At 41.0% G+C, this 21,193-nt stretch overlaps 1 protein-coding gene across 1 annotated transcript in view; it reads left to right on the top strand.

Moving 5' to 3' along the window:
- HSD17B12 (hydroxysteroid (17-beta) dehydrogenase 12) overlaps positions 1-21,193 on the top strand; it is a 97,265-nt gene that overhangs the window by 20,795 nt on the left and 55,277 nt on the right. The window contains exons 2-3 of the mRNA XM_010580220.1: positions 11,893-11,939; positions 16,595-16,670. Coding sequence (XP_010578522.1) covers positions 11,893-11,939; positions 16,595-16,670 — 123 coding nt within the window. The remainder of the gene's footprint in view (positions 1-11,892; positions 11,940-16,594; positions 16,671-21,193) is intronic.

Here is a 21,193-nt window from a genome sequence, read left to right as displayed (position 1 = left end):
CACCCAGTGATTCTGTGAGAGATGACTTGGGTCTGGATGGGCTCGTCAGCTGGAAGCTGGCAGGGTGTGTTATGTGAGAATACACCCCTGAGAGTACCTGTAGCTCTCTTTCTTCTCAGAGACCATCTCCCTGTCTTTCCCAGAGAATGTTTTATCTTGGGCACATTGATCCTTGTTGCAGGCTTAAATGCTGCAAATGTTTATTATCTTTGGCACAAGGCAGGGTGCTGATGAGGGTGAAGAAGCAGTTCTGGGGCTTGGGGTTCGCTGGAGCTGGGAGTTAAGAAGAAAAATCAGTTTTTACAGTGTCAGTTTTCTTAGTCTTTCTGTGCTTCCCAGTTTGCCTATTTTTGGTGTATTGTTGACGCACTGAAATACAACTCTGTAACTTGCATTCGAAATGAAGGTTTTAATTCTGGAGATAGGGAAGGAGCATGATTTTTCTAATAGATGGAATATATTTAGATTATTTTGGTATTTTAAATGTACTTAATTTTTTGATTCCTTTGCTATCTGCAAACCTGTAATCCAAAGAGATTCTGATAGAGGCTCCCACCAAAGGGCTGCCTGAATGTCTAATCTTACAAATTTTGTTCTATCCATTAGATTTACCTGTTTAATAAATATGTAAAATAACTTGAAAATCCACAACTTCAATTTAAAGGACGGAGAGAAAATTAAGCAAAACGATCAGCGTTGTTGCTTACCACGACCAGGAGATGATGGAGAGAGCACCAAATCCCAAACTAGCAGATCAGTTTCAAAAAGAACAGAAGGTCCCATGCAGGATGTAGTTCAGCTGTGTAGCTTCCTGTTACAGTCTGTATTAGATGCTAAAGGTTTACATGGATTAAAGAAAATTACTGTAAAAGATCTTGATAGCTTTTTCTCCTGTGAATTTGTCCAAGATCACCAGCTGTAGTCCACCAAATCGCAGAGCTGCAAGTTGAAGACAGGCAGAGTATCCTGGAGAGGTTATACTGTGTTTTTTTTCCCTCGCTTCCAATGTAGATAGTAGGATATGTGCAAATGGAGGGAACAGGTGAATGATGACAGGATGCTTTTATTGAGTTACATGGGTTTTTTTTTCTAACAACCTGATGCGTCGGGATGTGCCGTGCCCATACTGAATGAGGCATTATACTTGAAATGTACCCAAACCTTTATTTGAAGATTTCTCCAAGACTTTGTGTTTTGTATAATTCTAAATAGTTCAGGTCCTAGTAATGAAACTGTGAAAGGTCAACCAACGATTCAAAGGTGTACAGAAAAGGTTGTATTTAGCACTATATTCTGGGGTCTCTTGACAAGTACAGCAAAAAAATATGGAATTTCATGCCCACAGTCTGATCTTAAAAAGCTGTTACAAGGAGGTGCTGTTGCTTCTTTTCAGGACCCAAGCATTTTTGGAGACTGGTGTCCTCACTGTGAATGTGGGTGTGCTTGAGTAAGATGGGTTGAGTAATTGCCAGCACAATATTTCCCAGTTCAGATCCTCTTCACGAATCCACTTGCTGTTCTGTTAGGACCACTGTACATTTGTGTCTCGTATCATTTGTGTCTCATCTCTAGCTGCAACTAGCTTCTCTTTCATGAAGAGATGAGCAGACACTCTGGAAGTCAAATTGTGTGTTGAGATGGGGAGGGGAAAAAAGGAGAATTTCTCTGATGTCCTCTGGCAACCTGAGGAAGCCTAGACGCATATGATTAATAGGATGTATCAAAAACAATCAACAAATTAGTCAAGCTTATTTTGTTTCCCATTTTCCTTCTGACCCATTTAATGGATAGTAATGAACAGACTCTTGTTGCAAGTTTGTAGCTCTGTTTCCAGAGTTACGTCTGTCTTGTCCTGCACTGCTGTCTTGCATCTTAGAGCTCCTCCAGCGGGTCAGGTTCCTTACCCTTACTGTGCTCTTCAGAGTCAGAAGCAAATTTTTTTCTCCTTTGAGATATCCTGATGTCCAGTTTTAATTGTGACCAACTTATATTTTCTTCCCAATGTTAATCTAAGTTTTTCCTTTTCTGGTGGTTGTACTACATGCGCTTATGAAGAACAAACAAAACCCTTTTAAACTCATCTGCCAGAACAGGTAACTCTTAACCATCTTAGCAGCCCCTTTTTTTTTTTTTGCAGCTGTTCCCATTTAAATTACTTAATGTATTATTGCTTTCTATTACTATGGGAGGCATCTCAGTGGATGCAATCAGGTTATATAAGTTGTCTTTATAGCTGCATCAGAATGGCAGTTTATAGTCCATTTTATATTCAGCCACTGCACCCCAGGTACCTTTCTTCCATTGCTTACAATGGTCACCTCAACTCCAAGCAAAGTTAGGCTCAAGTGCGTGTCTTGACGTCGGATACCTCCAGGTTACCATGTAATATCTGGCAATATTATGTTTTTATTAACTCTGGTCTATAAAACCATCTAATTCTTTGTGGTGTGACGCTGTGATCCTTTTCAGTAGCTAGGTTGTCTGTGAAGTTCATAAAGCATTCCCTTCTTTGCGTCGTGGTCGCTAGTAACAGTGCTAAACAGGATTTGTGCTGAGATCAGTCCCTGAGAAGTGTAACTAGTAATTTGTTTTTATCCTCATAAAGTTCCTTTTTTTGTTGTTTTGGTTGTGGGGTTTTTTTTTTTTTTGTCTGAACCGTTGTAGACACCTTCCCAGGTAGCTCCTGATGATAGTCTTTAATATTTGGTCCCAGTCACCTTCACAGTCATAGTTTCTTACGGTCATCATATAAAATTTTCTTTTGCTTCATAGATCTAGACCGTTATTCTTGTCTAAACTGATCACACTTTTAAAAAGTTTGGCACAGTTTGCCTTTTGATTAAAAGTGGATCTAGCACTGCATTTTATCTCAATCTCCACCTTTTTGTATGCTCGTGATTATTCTGACACCTTGCATAGCTTTGACTTGAAATGAATAAGCCCATAGGTTGCCAAGATCACTTGTTCTCCTCTTCTATTTGCAGGTGTTGGTTTTTTGTTGCCATGTCACTGACTTGAATTTATCTTTCTGCCTGTTACAAATACATAGTGAAAGAGGAAAAAAAAATATCTCAAATTTCTTCTAGAGACTTCTTATGTAGAGCCTTCTTTCAGCTTTGCAGGCTTCAAACCCAGAGGCCCTTCTGCTGGCTGCTTAGCTCCTTCTCAGAAAAGCAATTTACCTATGCACGTTTCCAGTGGCAAATGCACGGAAACCCTTCAGATGGTGTCAATTCCCAGCTATCTCATCTTCAAAATTTTTCTGTTGTATTCAGCCTCTCCTAGAGGCAGAAGGAGCCAGAAACAGTAGTTTGAACGACCTCCGTGCACGTGCTTTCTTGGCCTGGTCGTGCTTGCAGTGACTGTCGGCATCTGTCACGTATTAAACAATGACGAACAAATGAGAGCTTGTTTTTGCTGAATATTAATACTGTGCAGTAACTCTTATGGTAGCGTCTTACTGAGCACAAGGCAGCTATGGCTTTTGCCTGTGCTTAACTGAATTTAAACAGACTTGAGCAGATGATCTGAACAACTTCCTCGCTGTTGCAGAAGTTAAGTTCAGGGCACTTTTGGGTTCACTTGACGTTTTCTGGATCAAAAGCTTTGAAAGCAGCAAAGTTCTTAAATTTGTAACAGGATGGGATTGGGGGCTTCTGAATGCAGGAGACAGGATGACAAAGTTCCCCCTCTCCTTCCAGACTGCCATATCCATAACGCAGCAGCCCACGACTAACAGGAGAAAAAGACCTCATGGCAAAGATGTGAGCGTGAGCATGTGAAAGAAGGTCGCCCTGAAATTCGGAGAGCTCACATAGAGGCAATTGGAACTGATATGGCATAAGCATTGCCTGTGACTTGCGTGAACTCTTCCGTCTGGTTTTCTTGTTGGGATTTCTAGATTGCTTCTAGCTTTCAAGTCTAAAGAAATCTTGAGTGCACTGCCCAAACCCCTTTCTTGCTGTAGTTCTGGATGAAATGGGAACTTGTCAGTGCTGTGATATTTATAGATATTTTTCTACCCACAATCCTAGCTCCTAGACACAAGCTGTTACCAAGTAAGTGTTTGGTTCTGGGAATTGAACCTTTTTCTGTAGCCTGTCTTTTCAAAGCCTGACCATTAGGTGTTAGCTCCTTTGTGCAGAAAAAACCCTTCATATGAGGAAAAAAAAACCAAAAACAAACAAACCACAAAACACCCTAGAATTTCTAGGATTTCAGCTCGGGTACAGATGATCTTTCTGATAAGGCTTCCTATTTCAGCAAGTTAAATTGAAAATAGAAGTGAAGTTTGTCTTATTTTTGCACCAAGTTTTCTGTTTTTATTTAATAAAAATGCAGGGAGTTACTGCTGTCTTATTAACTTGCAGCCAGCATGCTTATCTTCTTTGTTCTTTGTTAAATATGAGCTGGCATGTGTTAGACTGCGTTAGCGTTCACTCTTTGGGACTTCAGTGGTTTCTAAATTTGGCATTGCTAAGCCGGTGCCCTGTTTGCTTGAATCAATTGGGGCTGCTATTTTTAGCAACAAAAGGGAATTGAAATAGCAATTTTCTTTCCATGTAATAGATCCCCAAGAGGAATACTGATGCAAGCTCTCTGTCATCCCATATTCTCCCCTCCCCAAAAGCACTCAGACGAAAGGCAGCTGTCACAGTTTGCGGCTGTATTAATCTTTAATCAATCGAGTGTTTTCTGCATTCAGGTGTTCAGGGAAAAAAAGGGTCACGACGAGGATCTGCCTAGAATAACTAAGCACTCGTGCATGGTCTGTGCAGTCAGAATTTGTGGGTAACGGCAGGGATAGAGCAGCTAAAAATAGTATTTGCTTCCAGTGTTTCTCCAGTCTATTTTTGATGCTTGATTTTGATAAGGTTGATTGGGCTCTTACTAAAAATAGCCGTTCCTAGCAAGCTGAGGACAAAAAGTAGAATATTTTTAACCAGCATAGACTAAAGTACTTTTATTGGCTGGAGATAATCTAGAAGCTTGGTATTGGTCAAATGCCAATGATTTATATAAATCTGTAATAAATGAAGCACTGCTTGATGCCAAGCAGGGATAGTCTTTTCTCCCCTTGCCAGCTTTTGTTTTCCCCAGGAGCTGTCATATTCTTAATATAGCCTCTGTGTTTCGTAGCAGAAGAATCTCGAGTCTTCAGTTATTTATGTGTTGTACTTTAAACCTATGCTAAGGTTAGCTGTGCTATGAAGTTTCTCTCAACTGTATTGCTTTAACAAGGCACGCTAGGTTCCTAGTTTATTCTTTATGTTGATGTCTGCTACAGCTGGGTACCGTGCCGTGACAGACCCTCGCTCGCATCTGGATTCAGTCTTGCAGGACAGGGATGGCTCTTCTGTGTGAATGGAGGATGTAGCTGAGAGACTAGCTCTGCAGTGGCCATTTTGACGACAAATTTGAATACCTCTCAGGGGATCGGAAATGTAGCTGAGCTGCCCTCCTTGAGATACGCTTGTTAGCTTAATTTTTTGGCAGGAAGAATATGGGTATTCCCAAATTGCTGGACCCTCAACTTTCTAGGGGGAATAACATTGTTCGTGGCTTGAGTTCTCCTTCCTAGGTAATAACGTGCATGAGTGCATCTGCAGTGCTTTGAAAGATTACCTAAAAACTCACACTTTTCTTAATGAAAACAGGAAAATGCCTGAACTGAAATTAATTTGTAGGTTGAAGAGGCTAGTAGAGAACATGCATAATAGTTGTTAGCGTCATTGTGCAAGTAGTCAAAGCAGCAACATGGATAAAAGTATTCCTTGCTTTATCTCCATCAGGCATCTCAAAAGCTTATTTTGCCATGGAAAACGTGTGTTTGTATCTGAAGGCAGGCTTGATCTCTTTAAGCTTTGTCTTCACTGTAGTCTAACCTTGAGTTGGGGAGTCACGAATCTATAATCTTGTTTCAGCGTGATTGCTCTGCAGAACTGCAGTAGAATTTTCTGTGCTCGCTCTTGCTCCCTCTCGCTGTGTCAACGCTGGTCCTTGCTCCCTTTGTGAGATGAGGTGATTTCTACATGCCTGCCTCATGCTTTACTGCACTATTCTTTGCTTTTGTTTTAAGAAGTCCTGGCTGCATAAGAAGCAGATAAAAATGTTCTTTCTGGGCCTTGAATATTCTCTTCAGTCACAAAACAGACTGCCATGGTCTGCTGGGTGCTTCTTTTGCCTGGCTGTAGGATGATGGTAGTCCCCTTTTTAACAGCAGGGAATTTTTAGCTGGTATACCTCTTAGGAGGTGGGGGATGTTTTCTAGGTGACCTCTTATGTGAGAAGGCAGCCGCTGTTACTTCTTACAAGCAGAAAGAACACATGAGCTCCCCATGCCGTTGGTGGTACATTGTGTGCATGTTTAGCCATGGGCTGTGGGATTTCTGAAGGGTGCAGGTGCTATTGGAAGCATTTGCGTATTCTCCCCTCTATAAGCCTTCTGGAGAAGAGTCTACGTTTTTAGTCCCTAAAGTCATGTACCACTGGGCATGTTAATCTTCAAAAGTCACTGGCCGGTTACATAACATGTTTCATAGGCTTGGTCTATGGCTTTTTTAATAACAGGAAAGCTGTTCCCTTTTAGTGCAAGACCACGCATCTTGCTGACTGAGTTCATTTAACTTTGCCCTGTGTTTGTCAAGGGTTGTCTTGAGTTTGGTACTGGACAGAAAACGATGCCAATGCCTATGAACTGCATCATATCTGTTGTATATGTGACAAAAGCTATGAAACACACGATGTGAAACATTAGGCGGTGAAGTGGCTAGGGGGTATCAAGGTTTAGATAATTAGTAAGTTGCATCTATTGATAACTAGTCCAGTAGTAGAGGCTATGGTGGATTCCTGTGTACCTGCTGTGGTGGATTCCTGTGTAGCTGTATCTTAAATTGAAGAGATCATTGTAAGAGGTCAAAGATGTATAAGTAAACTCAAAGCAGTAGTTGAAAAGGTTGTGGGTTTTTTGGTTGGTTTGTTTGGTTTTTTTCTTCCCTCCTCACACCATATAGGAAGCAAAATTCTGGCGCAGTCTTTAGGCCAAAGACGTTATACTGTCCTAAGGTGGAGATTTTTGTGATTTATGATGTGTTAAGGATAACACTGTAATTAAAATTTAACTGCTGATCTGAGTTCTTGTGCAGATGACTTGTGCATATGCAATGGTAGTTGAGAGATTTACAGCCTACATACGGCATAACCTCTTCCAGCAATGTGAGCAGGTGATGCCCCTTACTGCTTTCGTTGTTCAGAGACCTTGATACTACATGAGAAGTTTCTCTTTGCACACTTACACTTCAGTAAGGCTGTATCTAAAGCGTTGGTGGGTTCAAAGTCACTTACACTTTGTGGTGTACACCAGTGGCTAGCATGAATCGTGATTTTAAGTGTTTTACCAGCTTTCCCACTTCTTGTCTACCATTTTGAACAGGATAAGGTCAGTTGGAATATAAGACTGTTCATGCACAACTGAAATGAAAGCTGGGACTAGAGAATAAAACCCATGCATACATCTGTAATCCATTTTAACAATGATTATGCCAGTCTTACCCAGTCAAGAAAGTGTCATTACATAGAAGAGCAAGAGTTTTTCCTTTCATCGTGCCGGACTCGCTAGGGCCAGGCTGTGTGGACTCTGTGACTCAGAACAGGAGCCTTTGGGCAGGTTTTTTAAAACTGAGAAAAGATGATGTAGTCTTGCATGTGTCAGCTCTGTACTTATACATATGCTAGTTTTGAAAAAGCATGTCTTCAGATGGGAATCTGATCTGGATGCAGCCTAACTACTTTGTGAAATACCTTGTGTTCAGAGCTGCTGAACTCTGGCTAATGCTAACTTCTGGGATAGAACATCTCCAGCCCACTGCGAGTACATGTATTGCTTTATTGTGAGTGAGCTGTTTTCAGAGTATGTCGTGTTACTGGATACCTTTCCTTATTTTTCTTCCCCTTTTCCTCCACAGCCCCAAAAGTCAGGGGAAGATGAGTATTGACTTCTTTGCCTAAAATCAGCTGGTGCTTCAATCAGGCTTCCATTCAGGCAAACTTCTATTTGGTGGGCTCACACACAAGCTGCCTGGGCACTCTTCTCGCTTCTCTTCTGGAGACGGCAGATGGCTGAAGTGGGAAGCTACTACAGTTAGTCTGACTACTGAGTAAATGTGTATAACCACACTTATGAGTTGGTGCAGCTTTCTTGTACAGACAATAACTTATTCCTACCCTACTTACTTTGCCTTCTTTAAGCTCTGCCAACTGCACTCGGTTTGTAACTTTTGTTGGAAGGCAGTCTGTAGAAGAAACAGAATTTAAAAGCTTAATCCACACTTGGAGTTAAACTAGCTTCGGCACATCAAGTTGGTAGTAAAAATTTAGTTAAGCTGGCACAGCTTTGGAGTGGTTAAAACTGCAACACTTGGTTCCGGAGTGGAAACGAGAGATGACCATAACCAATATGAAAGTTGTGCCTTGCTAATGCACAAGTTGTACCAAGCCTCTTTTTTTATTGCTCTCCCATTTCCTATACACTTTAGGTAATCCAAAATGTGGAAGAAGGTAAGGTGGCTGAATTTTGACTTTTGTGATGTTGGTTCAACCAGTTGCCTTTACCCCACCAGTTTCCTCACTTTTACAACATAGGGTCTAAGTATTGCTCTCTGCTCTGGCAGGTATCTGGCTGGGCAGCCTTTCTGACCCACCACACTGCTCACTAGGATCCCATAAATGGGCAGTAACTGCAGCTCCCTGGCTGAACTGGGTGCTACTGGTCAGCAGCAGGACAGGTCTGCGTTGGTGCATGCTTCCCAGTGCAGCTGGTGGTGGGAAATCCATTTGCTTAGAATGGGTGAGAGCTGAGCCAGGTGCCTTCTCTTGAAGGGCCTTAGGAAGAGAAGTTTGGCCAGAAAAAAGGTAGGTTTTAGGTTATATGTTGGAAAGCAGTCCTTGTACTTTGTGTGTTCTTCAAGGTAGTGTGGAAGCACGGAGCAGGAGACAAAGTTATCCTTCTCAAAGCAGAGCCACTAATAAAATGATGGTATTAGTGCCTTCTTGTGAGAAGAGGATTTCCCTTACTGCTAAGAAAAACTAGCTGCCTACTTTATTCTGATGCCTATGCCTTTACCTGTGGCAAAAGCAAAATGATAATGTACATCAGCTAGGTGCCTGTTTATGTAGGTGATGGCTCAAGTGCTTTTTTTTTTTTTTCCTGGTGGGATTTTGTAATGTTTTTCATCATTTATCTGTATCAGATTTGTTTAAATTTCTCAAGTTCTATTCCGGAGGGTACTTCAACCTCTGGACTACAGGTTATTTTAATTTGAAGTAGAGCCTGAAAAGGGAGGAACCATCCTGTTACTCGAAGTTCAGTTAGAAATCCCTGATCTTCAGCTTCTTAAGTCTTATGCTCCAACCGATTCTATTACAATTTACCTAAGCAATGGATTCAATAAATGAGGTAAATACCCTTGACTGAAATTGTACTTGCACTTTACTAAGCCTTTAAAGTGCTTTTTGGAGTCCCTGCCTTATGGAGCACACGCTCTCAGCTGTAGTTGCTAGAAGCTGAACAGCTCACAGTGTCAGAAAACAGTATTTTAAAATGCTGAGCTTGTTATCTGGGAATAAAACCATTAAGTCCGTGAATTTTGAGTTGGAAGGAGGAGAAATGATCTGTGTAAGTGTTACGGGGAATGGCTGTTCTTTAGGTACCTCACTAACCATAATGAAGGAAACAACCCCTTTCACCAAATCACTAAAGTTGCATGTTTTCCAGACTGGGTCAACTTAGAACATTTCCAACTACTGTTTTAAGTCTAATAGGGAGTTGTACTGGTACAGGTTTTCACTGTGCCCTTGTTCGTTTCATTGTTTTGCTGAAGCAATAATGAATCGTGTGATAATGCATAATGTGAAACCCAGGATCAACAAGGCTGAAACTGAAGCTTGTTAGGCCTTGAACTAAAGGGATGGTGCCATCCTGCAGGACTGTAATGCTGTCTGGCTAACTGGGTAACAGTATTGGTACAAGTTTGGTTGCAGGAGAGTAGAGTCCTAGGAACGTATTCTTGATTTCTTCCCCAAGGTCTGCTTTTTTCATCGTTTGGACCCTTGCTTGACCTTTCTATATGCAGATTTGTTTCTGTAACAAAACTGTTGCTCACACTTCCCCAATCGTGGCTGGATAGAAAGTGGCAAAACGGTGTGACACAGACACTTGGTTTTCCCAATAAAATTCAGTGGGGCTGATAGCGCAGCAGCTAGAACGCCGTTTACTAGCCAGAGCATCCTGTGTGTGCAGTATGTGGTAGTATGCTAACAGTACAGTCCTGCATATCCTTATCACACTGGAGCTATGGCATCTTGCAAATAAACCTTGGAACCAGAGGAGGGATAAACGTATATGTATGTACTTTCATCTATGGTCAACTGTAAATCTAGCTCGAGTCAGGGGCATGACTGGATCTTTCATTCTTAGCCTGTTATTGCGCTGTTGGCTGGCCATTCAAGCTCAAATAGGACCTTTGCTGGCGGCTTCATCGCTTGTTATTATGTCCACTTATTTATAGCTAGCAGGCACAGAAACTGAAATGGTTACAGCATTTCCTAGCTGTTATTACTCAAACAGAAATATTCTGGCTGCTGTTTGCATGCCAACTGTTATAGGTGATCTGCAAGCAGTGACTAATCAAATCATCTGCAAACACATCTCCTTCTGGTGCCCTGAAGGGAAGTTATTGCTGAATCCCAGTGCCGGTCAACACCTCCGTCTGCTCTGAGTTTCACTCAGGTAGAGGTTGACCTGAGAGTTGAACCAATGCTCTCAGTTCAGTTTTCTGCAACATTAAACAAGCCCAATTATTTGGGCATGCCTATGTTCAGGGATAAGCAGTGGAAGCACAAACCAAGCTGTTCTGATCTGACACGAGGACAAACAGAAAAATCCGGTATATTCTGTAGCCACTTGGAGAGTGAGAGCAGAGACAGACGAACAAGTGGAGAGCTAAATGCGTAAGGATGTTGCGGTGTAGGCGGTGGGTTTGATGCGAAGGAAGAGCTGAGAGAAATAGGGATGGTGCTGAATTGTGCTTGCTTAAAAAAGTAGTTGGAAAAGCAGATTCTGGATGGAGGAATTGCTATTTAGTGAGCAAACTGAGATGATCTGGTGATCTGGAGCAAACTGTTATGGCGAGAGCCTTGGAATAATCTGTCAAACTAATGGCATGTTGAGTCACCCGGAGTTTCTCAGCATGTGGAAAAGAATCCTAGAAAGGCTTGAGGATTGACAAAGGTCCCAGTCACCCACAGGTGAAAAAGTTTAAGCTCTAGAAGCCCAGCTTGCAATTGATAGCTGCATCAGTCACTCATACTTGCTGCTAGTAAGCACAATGGTCACAGGGATCTGAAATCTACTGGAGAGTCACTAACAGAGACCTGTTGCCCGTATCCTAAAATGTTTGTTTTGTTGGATGTTTACAGGCTTTAAGATACTTTATATGTTACTACATACTTAAAACCAAGTTGAGAGCGGGTTTAATAGTCATAACTGAGCTTTTTTTAGTTAAACGACTTGGAAATCTCTCTCAGTCTGCAAAGCTTCTGAAGAAGCGTGATGGGCTAGAGGACTGGCATGAGAAGGGGTGCTGAACCTGATTCTTGAAACAACTGTTAGGCTCCTAAGTCCATCTCTTCCTCTCTTTTCTTACACATGGGAAGGTTTTAGTGCGAGTTATCGAAGAGATTTAATAAAAGTTGTATGCCTATTCCAGAGACTTTGATGTGTCTCTTGGCTGGAGTGAGTACTTTAATAGCCTACTAATGAACACCCGTTGTAGTTATTTCTGTGAAGTAACTAATGTATGTCTGTCTTTTTTTTTTTTTTGCTTCCCCCCGCAGTGGTCACAGGAGCTACTGATGGGATTGGAAAAGCCTATGCAGAAGAGGTAAGAATTCTTATCGCTTAGAAGTGTATCTCGATCCTTGGCAAGATGTCATGCTATCTCAACTCTGTCAAGCAGCAGATCATATCTCCTCACCTTATCTTAACATAGATATCTGTAGAGAAAGAAGTCTCCTGCCTTGCCTCCCCCTGGTGACCAGCCAAAAGTTGTATCCCTTTTTGTTAATTTCCTTTATTTGTGAATTCTGTTTTCAGCCCTTACCTTGTCCTTCACTTTTTATTTTTAACTTTTTTTAGTTGTTACAATTATTTTAACTTTCTCAACCCTTGGTATTTCCTTCTGGTATTTCCAGGCACTGACTAAATGGCATTTCTAGCTGCCTGCAGTATGTTCCAATTATTCCCTATAGTTCATGAAGTCTCTGAAGCTGGCTTTTACCTCTATCTCTTTTACTGAGCTTTTGCTCTTGATGGATATGTGGGCTCCAAATATGGTACTGGAATGTATTGCTTAAGACAGAAAGTGCCCGTTAGTATGGGGCAATTTAGCCTATAAGCCCAGAGAACATCATGACAAATAGTGCTGACTACAACAATTTATAGCAAAAATAACTTTCAGCTCCAGCATTGGTATCAAAGCAAGCCTGTCTCTACTAATTTTTGTGTTCTCTGAAACACCAGCATGACTTTGTGTGAGGAGATCAGCTGTGAGAGATTCCCTTTCTCTTGAATTTTTTGTTCTGCAGAGCCCACAGGAAAAGTACCATTCCTCTTCACAGGTAGTCCTCGTCCTTCAGGTTTCCCTTTAGCCCTGTGTGCCCTGCCACCTGCACCCGTGGCCCCCAAATTCCTGTCTACTTTGCAGAAAGTAGCACCTTGTCCTACTGGGTCAAGAACGGGGAGTTGGCTGCAAAAGGAATTGAAGCCTAGTGCCAACAGCACCTGATCCTGGCGTAGAGCTGACAGCTCATACATGCCAAATACCCCAGTTACATGGCACTGAAGCAAATGATGCAACACTTAAATTTAACTGCCCAGAGCAAGTGGGAGGAGGTCACTGTGCCCAGGGCATAGCACTATCTGGAGGAAGTCCTCTGATATGGGAGACACCCCCTGAACAGCACGGGAGATGAGTTTCAGGATCTGTATGTTAGGTTATCGAGTGAATGAAACTACAGCTTGCTTTATGTTCTGCTGGTGTCTCTAAGAACCAGGCTGCCTTTGAACACCAATGTGTGCTGCTGGCAGACCCCTGTATTTGAACCACCATTAGGAAAGCTGATGGCAAGTATGAGATCCTGCTGGGAAACAATGACTGTTTCAGCTTCTTTGCTAGAGTTGCTGTAGGTACAGAGCACTCCAAAAGCACCCCAGGTACAAATATTCATTCTTGGGCTATAGAATAAAACACACTTTTCATGAGTTGTATTTAGTATTGTTACTTATGTATTTCTTCAGCATAAAACACAAATCCACCCTTTGACAGTTTAGGTGGATGAAGAATACTTGGTGGAGTCAAGTGTGGCTGCAGGGTGAAATGTAGAATACCTGAAAAGACTTCTCAATCTTTCAATTAACTCCAGAGATGTCTTCATGAGACTGCCAGCAGAGGCTTGACTTTCTCCTAGAAATTCCCTTCAGATTACTATAAATGCCACTGGCATACAGCTGCTTGGGCACTGATGGCTGTGATTATAATCATGCAGATTAATTCCTTTTCCTTGGAGGAATTTGTGAGAAATGCAACGGTGTGTTGAGAATCGCCTCTTAGAAAGTTTGATGTGGTCACCATTAAGTGATGGAAAAATGTTACAAGTTTGTGGATTCTCTGGTTATACTCTGCTCTGCTGGTTACTTTCCTTCTTTTCCAAGCAATAAGCTGTTTTTACACTTTTCACTCTTGCAGTATTAAGATGTTTATCCTTTGCTCAGCACTGATATAGTTTTCATCACTAGACCAACGCTTCACGAAGGGTAGTGCCATGGTAAATACAAGTTTTCTTTTCTGTCCAGGTAGCGCTCTCCCAGTCCTTGATTACAAAGCAGCACGCTTTTTTTTTTTTTTTTTTCCTCCAGGATATGGTCAGGAGTTGCGATTTGTTGCCTCTTGCCCCTCTCTTGCTGTCTGCTGTTTGCTTTTGTGAAACATGAGTTTAAATTTAATCTTAGATGTATTTGTATACTAGTGGTAAACTAGAGACTGTGATCCCCTTGTGTACTCTGCAGTACTCTGCTATGCATGTCTGCTTAGTATTGCTTTTTCAGATCCTCTTGATATACCTACTCTAATAAGAGTTTTAATTCTGCTTTGGTGGGCTCTTAATGACATTCCTTTCTGTCCTGGAGAGAAAGGGCTTTAACAGCAGTTGTGTTTTGCTACTAAAGTGGAAAATGTGGCAGTTACTAACATGGAATTTAAGGAAACTGGACACCTACATCCACCAACTCTGTTAGAATGGTGATTCTTGCTTGTGTGAATCCTTAGACTACAAGAGCATCTTCCCAATGTTTGCTATTCTGGGTGAGTTTTGGGGATTAGTTTAGGTCTTCTCATTCAGCCTTTTCATGACTCTAGGGACATTGGCCAAATATCCGAGTATAATGGCAGGTTATCTGCAAAGCAAGTGGGTCATCGTTGTTTCTTATATGAAAATGTAATTAGTAAAATGTAATTAGTTACTGGGATCTCAGAGGATCATTATTGCTCTTTGGGCTCTTGTGGTTCCTTTCAACCCACTAGGCCTCTACCAGTGAAGTCGGAGCGCTCAGCAGAAACTGATCTGGTTGCATCAAAGTCAAACTGAACTTGCTGTTGAACGCTGTATCTTTTCCAAATTTGATTATTTCTGTTAGTGATATTCGTTCCTAGTTACAGGCTCTTTCCTTGGCCATATTATGTGCTCTGAACTCGGAGAACTCCTTTTGCAAACGGGTTTCCATTTCCAGATTTCAAATGCGCTTCTCGGAGTGTGTCCCTTTAGTGTGAACGCAGCAGCAGTTTCCCTCAAGCTTGCTCTTGTGGTGGAGTTCTCTAAATGTGCCGAGATTCCACTAACTGGGTGCATTGGCATGACTTTACTTCCTTGGCTTTTGAGACAAGTACAGCTGGATACCTTTTCATAAAGCTCAGGTACCTACTTAAGCAATCTGAGAGACCAGAGGTCACGACTGCTGAAAGAAAGCAAACTGTGTGTCAACAGTCTGGAGCTTGCACCCATGAGGAACATCTCTGGGGCTTTTTTGCCCCATGGGACCACAGCTATTTCAGACTCTGAGTAGATTACTGTCAGATTGTCCTCAGTGTCACAGGCTGAGATACTTTTAGGTAAAGTATTTGCCTCCACTGCCTTGGTCCTGTGGAATGAGAGAATGCTACGTTATTCCCTTCTCCTCCCTGCCTTCCAAGCCTACTGTTGGTTTTATAAAAAGTTTATTCCAGTGAGCCAGGTGCTTATCTGGAGGTGAATGTGTTCATCCCTTTCAGACAATTGTTCTCTTAACACCAGATCGTTTCCTTGAGCGGAAAGCTTAAGTTACCCATAAGCCTGAACTTGGCAGCGGTGTGTTAGCAGTTCCTAGTGTGAGTGTCTTTGGTTTCAACACACCTCGCTCTACAGTCATGAGAGATCTAGTATGAGATTTCTTATGCTTGGAGATCACACATGGGAGTGAAGTACAGAGTTCGCTGACAAACTTCATCATACTTCTCCCTTTCAGAGGCTTTCTTGGTTTGCATACTTCTGCTAGAAAGGTAGATGAGATTAAGTCACTTTAGGTTGCTGCTGTACTGTGCTGTGGTGTTGGGTTTTGTGTGTGGTTTTTTTTTGTTTGGGGATTTTTTTAAATTTTTTTTTTTTTTTTTAATTTCCTTTAAGACCCATTCTCACCTGCTTCCTAAGGCAGTGAAGGAGTTTTATTGGAGCAATGAGAACTTACCTGTTTTTTATATGTAGGTGTTAGGTGTCTGAAAGGCAGTGTCACTGTGAATTGTGGATATATTGGTTTTACTTTTCACTAGAACAGGGACTTACACTAGTCACAAACATTGTTTTCATTGCTGAGTAATTCAGAGAGGTAGCTGTCTTTCTGCAGACACTTTTAAACTGAGTTGTTAGATCACATTTCAAACTTGCAGCAGTAGGTCTGATTTGATGACCAGGATATGCGCTGGCTACAGCTTAAGTTACGCAGATAGCTTCCCTAAAAGAACTGCCTGAGTAAATTAACCTTTATACCTGTGATTAGTACAAAGTAAGAGGGGACCCTGACTAAAGGAAGGAAGTATTGAGTGCTGGGGTCATTTTGCAACACGGGTGTTCAAGTGACCATGGATATCTTAACTTGGCATGTAAAACTTAATTATGGTTGATAACTTCTTTGCTCTGACTTGCAGAGGTGTTGTAAAAGTTCTGTAGAATATCTGCTGTTGGTTTTCTCTTTTATAAATGTGCCTCTACACCTGCATTGGATGACAGAGAAAATAATACATTTGGCATGAAGGGAATCAAGTAAAAAGTTACATGGAAGTATTTGTCCTGGTTTTCCCCTTCATGTTTCTATTTAAAATTGTAATTTTTTCAAACTTGCTGGTCATATACTGTTGCAATGTTTGACAAATTGTACAATTCCTTTAATTAGGATACTAACTTGGAAGCGATTTATGACTGCTCTTATGTCTCCTGTTTTGTTTTGTTGCAGCTAGCAAGACGTGGAATGAAGGTGGCTCTAATCAGTAGGTCAAAAGAAAAACTGGACCAGGTTGCTAGTGAAATAAGTGAGTTGAAAACTTCTTCCCTAAACTTCACAGTCAAGCTTATAAATAAATGCTCTTGTGCACAGTGCAAATGTTACAGATATAAGTGGTAAATGCCTTGCAGATTAATTTTACAGATGTTAAATATTTAACTTCTGAGAACAATGGGCTTAATTCTGGAATAAATACTTCTAAAACTATTAGTCTTCTGTAAGAACAGCTCACCAGGTCAGACCAAAATACAACATATCCTCATAGTAGCTGTCTACAATCATAATAAGGTGAAAAACATGCAGCCATTACTTCATCAAATATTCTGTCAGCTTGAAGCAAGTTTGATTTCATGGGCTTCAGCCATAAGGGTGGTTTCTTTGTAACTCAAAGTTGTTGAAAACATGTTCCTTATGTTAGTTGTTGTATTACCAAGTACACAAATTTACTGTGGGTAGCTTCCCCCTCCTCCCCCTTTTTTTGTTTTGGTTGGATAAACAAAGATCAGATTAGAGAGCTGTAAGCTCTTTTGGGGTGGTAAGTGTGCATAGTCATAGGAATACAGGGAATAAGTTAATGTGTTTAAGAACCTGTATTAACAATTGTTTCTTCAGTAAGTGTGTAGTAAATGGCTGTAATGCAAAAATAAGGGAGCAACTTAAGTATTCCACTCACAAATGTAAAATGGATATTTGTACAGGATCAGTTAGGAGAAAGCTTCCTCAAGCCTCATGCTGACAAATGATTTTCCAATCAGAGCAAAGTATAACTGTAACACACAAGAATTCCTCTTGTAATCTATATCTCTTTTATTAAGGCAGATTTCGTGCAAGGTTATTAGTTTATGCAGAGTATGTCAAGATAAAGTGAGAAATGTAGCCTGTGTGTAGAGGTTTTTGATAAGCAGGAGTGGGAGTTGTGTACTATAAAGCAGGTTTCTGAGCATGATGATGTTGGGTAAACAAACCTTTAAGATTATGCTTCTGTGCTACCCTCCCTTGTCTTGCTTAGACTTTCCTAAAATGGTTTGTGTACATAATGCAGATAATTGTAAGAGCTGCTCTCTTTCAGAGGTCATAAACGTATTATTCTGGCTTGAGTTTGTTAAAACTTTTAACAAAATTATTAGTGGTACTGCTTTACTGTAAAACATAATCTGCAAGTCAAACCTCAACAAACTGTTCTATACTAAGTTGTAAGGGGCTGCTTAGTGAATGTAAGGATGACTAAAAGACTCAAGGACTTCAGCTTGCTTAATGGTAACTGTTTTACTAGCTTACTGAAAGACAGAGGGCATACAATTCTGTTGATATAAATGCTGCTGTCTCTGATTTTTAGTGTCCAATGTAAGATGGCATATGAAACTGTTTTCTAGACAGAAAAGTCTTCCTTTCTATGTGTATGTTTAGGTGGTAGAGAGCATTCCTCCTTAGAGCGAAGATGGCATCAAGTTCTATCTTCTGCTAGTTTGGAAGTAATTGGCGTTGTTCATTGGTATCCTGCATTTAAGGATCTCACTGCAGCATCTGGACGTAACTGCGATACTCAAGTCAATGCAGTCACAGTGTAAATGCAACAGTATAGGTGTCACTGCTCGGGTAACCTGCATGAGTACTGAAGCTTACTGCAAATACGTAAGTTGCAACAAGGTGGTCTTTTTGGTGGTTCACTGCAGGAGCCGGATGGTAGTTTGCTGCATACGTGTGTGTATGCAGTCACGTTTCTTAAAATGCTGTATAAAGTTGTCTTGCTAGGTAAAAGTGTAACTGATAGAAGTATCTACAAATATTTTGTTCTGGAATCAAACACTTAAGCATGAAGCGACAAGCTTCCTGAAAGTGGTCATAACCCTTTTTGTAACAGTCTGAAAATCTCTTCCTCCTTGGGAATTAAGCATGATGCTGACAAGACAGATAAATCTACTTCTTTGAGCTTTTGGCACTTACATGATAGCTGCTGGGGGAGCTTTTCAGATTAAAAACTAGGTACGTGTACCTATGTAGAGCAGCCTGTAATACATAATTACTGTTAGGCCTCACCCAAACATTTTTCTGCTTTCTTTCCTAAACCATTCTGAAATGAGATGACTCACGTTGGGTTTTCGGAACATTTCTTTTGACAACACTGAGCTACTGAAATGAATACTTTGTTCATTGTGGCATATGCTGAAGGATTAGGATAGTCTGCATAATCAAGTGAGCCTGAGTGGCACTTTCGGATCCTGCTAGGTTTTAACTGGACAGAATTTTCTTGTATTCAGGCTCGTGTGGTGTCTGCAGTCTGTTCAGATGTTGTCATATATAAGGTGGGTGACTCTTTTAGAGCTAAGGCTGTAACTACTTGGGTGTTTCCCTTGCAGGCTTTTAAGGTAGCTTTAAACTTCTTTATGGTGGTCCCGCAATTGTTCTTCAAGTTAACGTGAGCTTGCTCCTGTTGAGTAACGACCTTTAATCACTTTAAGGAAAAATGGCTGTTTGACTAATTCCAGTTCTTTGAATTGTGTGAGCCATGCATGTTTTCAGTTCCTTCCTCATTTTCACTAATCAGAGTCTTGCTCATCCTAGTGAATGGATAGATGCCCTCTGCCACAAATAACGAGAGGCCTTTTGAGGGTCAGGTATGTTCATTCTATTTCAGAAGAATCCTTTTTTATGCTCTTAGAATATACTTATATTAGGAGTGATAGCTATGTACAAAATGTAAGTTGCATAACCACCATCATAAGGGAAGTACTGATAGGTCTTTCTGAATGTTAAATGCCAGCTGACCTGGATCTGATATTTTTGCGTGTGTATGCACATTAAACTGGCTGTACTGACGTTACAGGAAGGCCAGATGTTCTGAACTTGCGTCTCAGTTTGAGCAACAAAAAATAGTGGATTAATTACAGGTAGTTAAGACTTTAGAAGGCTTTCCAATCTGTCTTCAAGCATGTTGTAAAGCTGAATTTATTTGTGGAATACTTAGGTGTTGTAGGATTTGCCATGAAAGGGAAATTCTGCTTTGTGTTCCCTAAGAAGTAAAGCATAGGCCACAGACTGAAGAAGAAAAAATTCTGAATTTCCTCTTCAGTGGTCATGGACCACCTTTGCATGGAATTATATAGGTTTTATGGAAACATATTTGATCTTCTAATCAAGTTTTCATGCACAAACACTGACTACTAGGGTCACTATACAAAATGCTTGGTCTACTTTAGTTCATGCTACATCACTGTTTCAGCACCTTTTTTAAAGTGTCTGTTGTCTTACATCATTAGACGCTTTAAAAGGTTCAGGCAGGATCAGAAAGAAAACTTCTCTGTGAATGGAGACAACTATCTGAACACCACGTAATGAGGCTGTTCTCTGATTTGCTGTATTCAATAATGAGTACGGTGCAAGACATCTCAGGAGCTCTGTGCCAGCAGCTGGTTCAGGAGCCGTGGATTTGCAAGCAGAAAAGCTTTAGTTATTGCACTGCTGCCGATAGGTATGTTCTGAGCAGACTTGAGAAGAACTTTGCTGTAGAGACTCATTACCTAGGAGCTGCAATATGAAGAATGTAGTGAAAACCAGTCAAGCACGGAAAACACTTTAAAGAGAACTTGCCTGTAGGGAAATTGTCAAAAGAAGAATTTGGTATTGGTGTATGTTATTAGCTGGTGGCTTCACAGGACAGGTGGTGGAGTTGTGCATGAGCTGTGGGAGCCAAGAAAAAACAGTTGTAGCTAAGCAGTGTTCCTACTTGCAAGTGTAAGTATCTACTTACTTGTAGTTAAGTGCTTATAAACGCAACACGGGAGATTTTTAGTTTGTCATCAGTTACTATTTAATTCAAAACTTTTTTTAAAGTAAATTCCCATTTGCAGCTTTAAAGGTGGTGGTTGTTGGTGTTACATATACCCAGGTGATAATATTAGCTCCTAAGAAATTGTTTGGACTGAAAAAAAAATTTTTTTCCCAATGTATTTTCACAAATCATCATTTAACTGGAGTACGTTGTCTTTTAAGCCTTTTATACTGTTTAAGAACTAGTGTCCAAAGCTTTAATTTGATTCTGCTACATGTCTGTCTTCAATAAAATACAGGTTTTTGCAATTAGAATATGTGTAGCTGGCTATTTACTTCCAGTAAGTTGCCTGAGCTCAGTGCGTAGTGTTCCTGAAGTTGCTTGGTCATGGTAGTTTCATCTTGAGCTGCTACTCTAACCCAAGATTTCAGGTACACTGTAAACTGACAGCTGTTGTGTTTAGACTTGGGATCTATCGTGTTCTCACTACTCTGGCATGATTTGCGAGTACAAGAAAGGAATGGGATGTGGTGCCAAAACCAGAAATGTTCCTTCTCTGTTTCCTAGGCAGGTGGGTTTTACAGCTTTCTTCTGCTTTCTTGGTAGCGAGATAGCGGGGAGCATTCTGAAGCACACCTGATGCTGACCACTGCGCTTGTGCCTCAGCAGTTACCGTGACCCTACTGCTACCAATGGCCAGTGCCCTCCCATGGCAAATCTGTCCCCTGCAGATGCTCGGCTGCACCTACCTTGGAGCACATTGCCCCTTAATCTCTCCCCTG

This window comes from Haliaeetus leucocephalus, unplaced genomic scaffold, assembly GCF_000737465.1.
Source record: "Haliaeetus leucocephalus isolate CR32 unplaced genomic scaffold, Haliaeetus_leucocephalus-4.0 Scaffold696, whole genome shotgun sequence".
NCBI classification, from domain to species: domain Eukaryota; kingdom Metazoa; phylum Chordata; class Aves; order Accipitriformes; family Accipitridae; genus Haliaeetus; species Haliaeetus leucocephalus.
The sequence above is the reverse complement of the archived record's forward strand: the minus strand, read 5'-3'. Positions and strand labels throughout refer to the sequence as shown.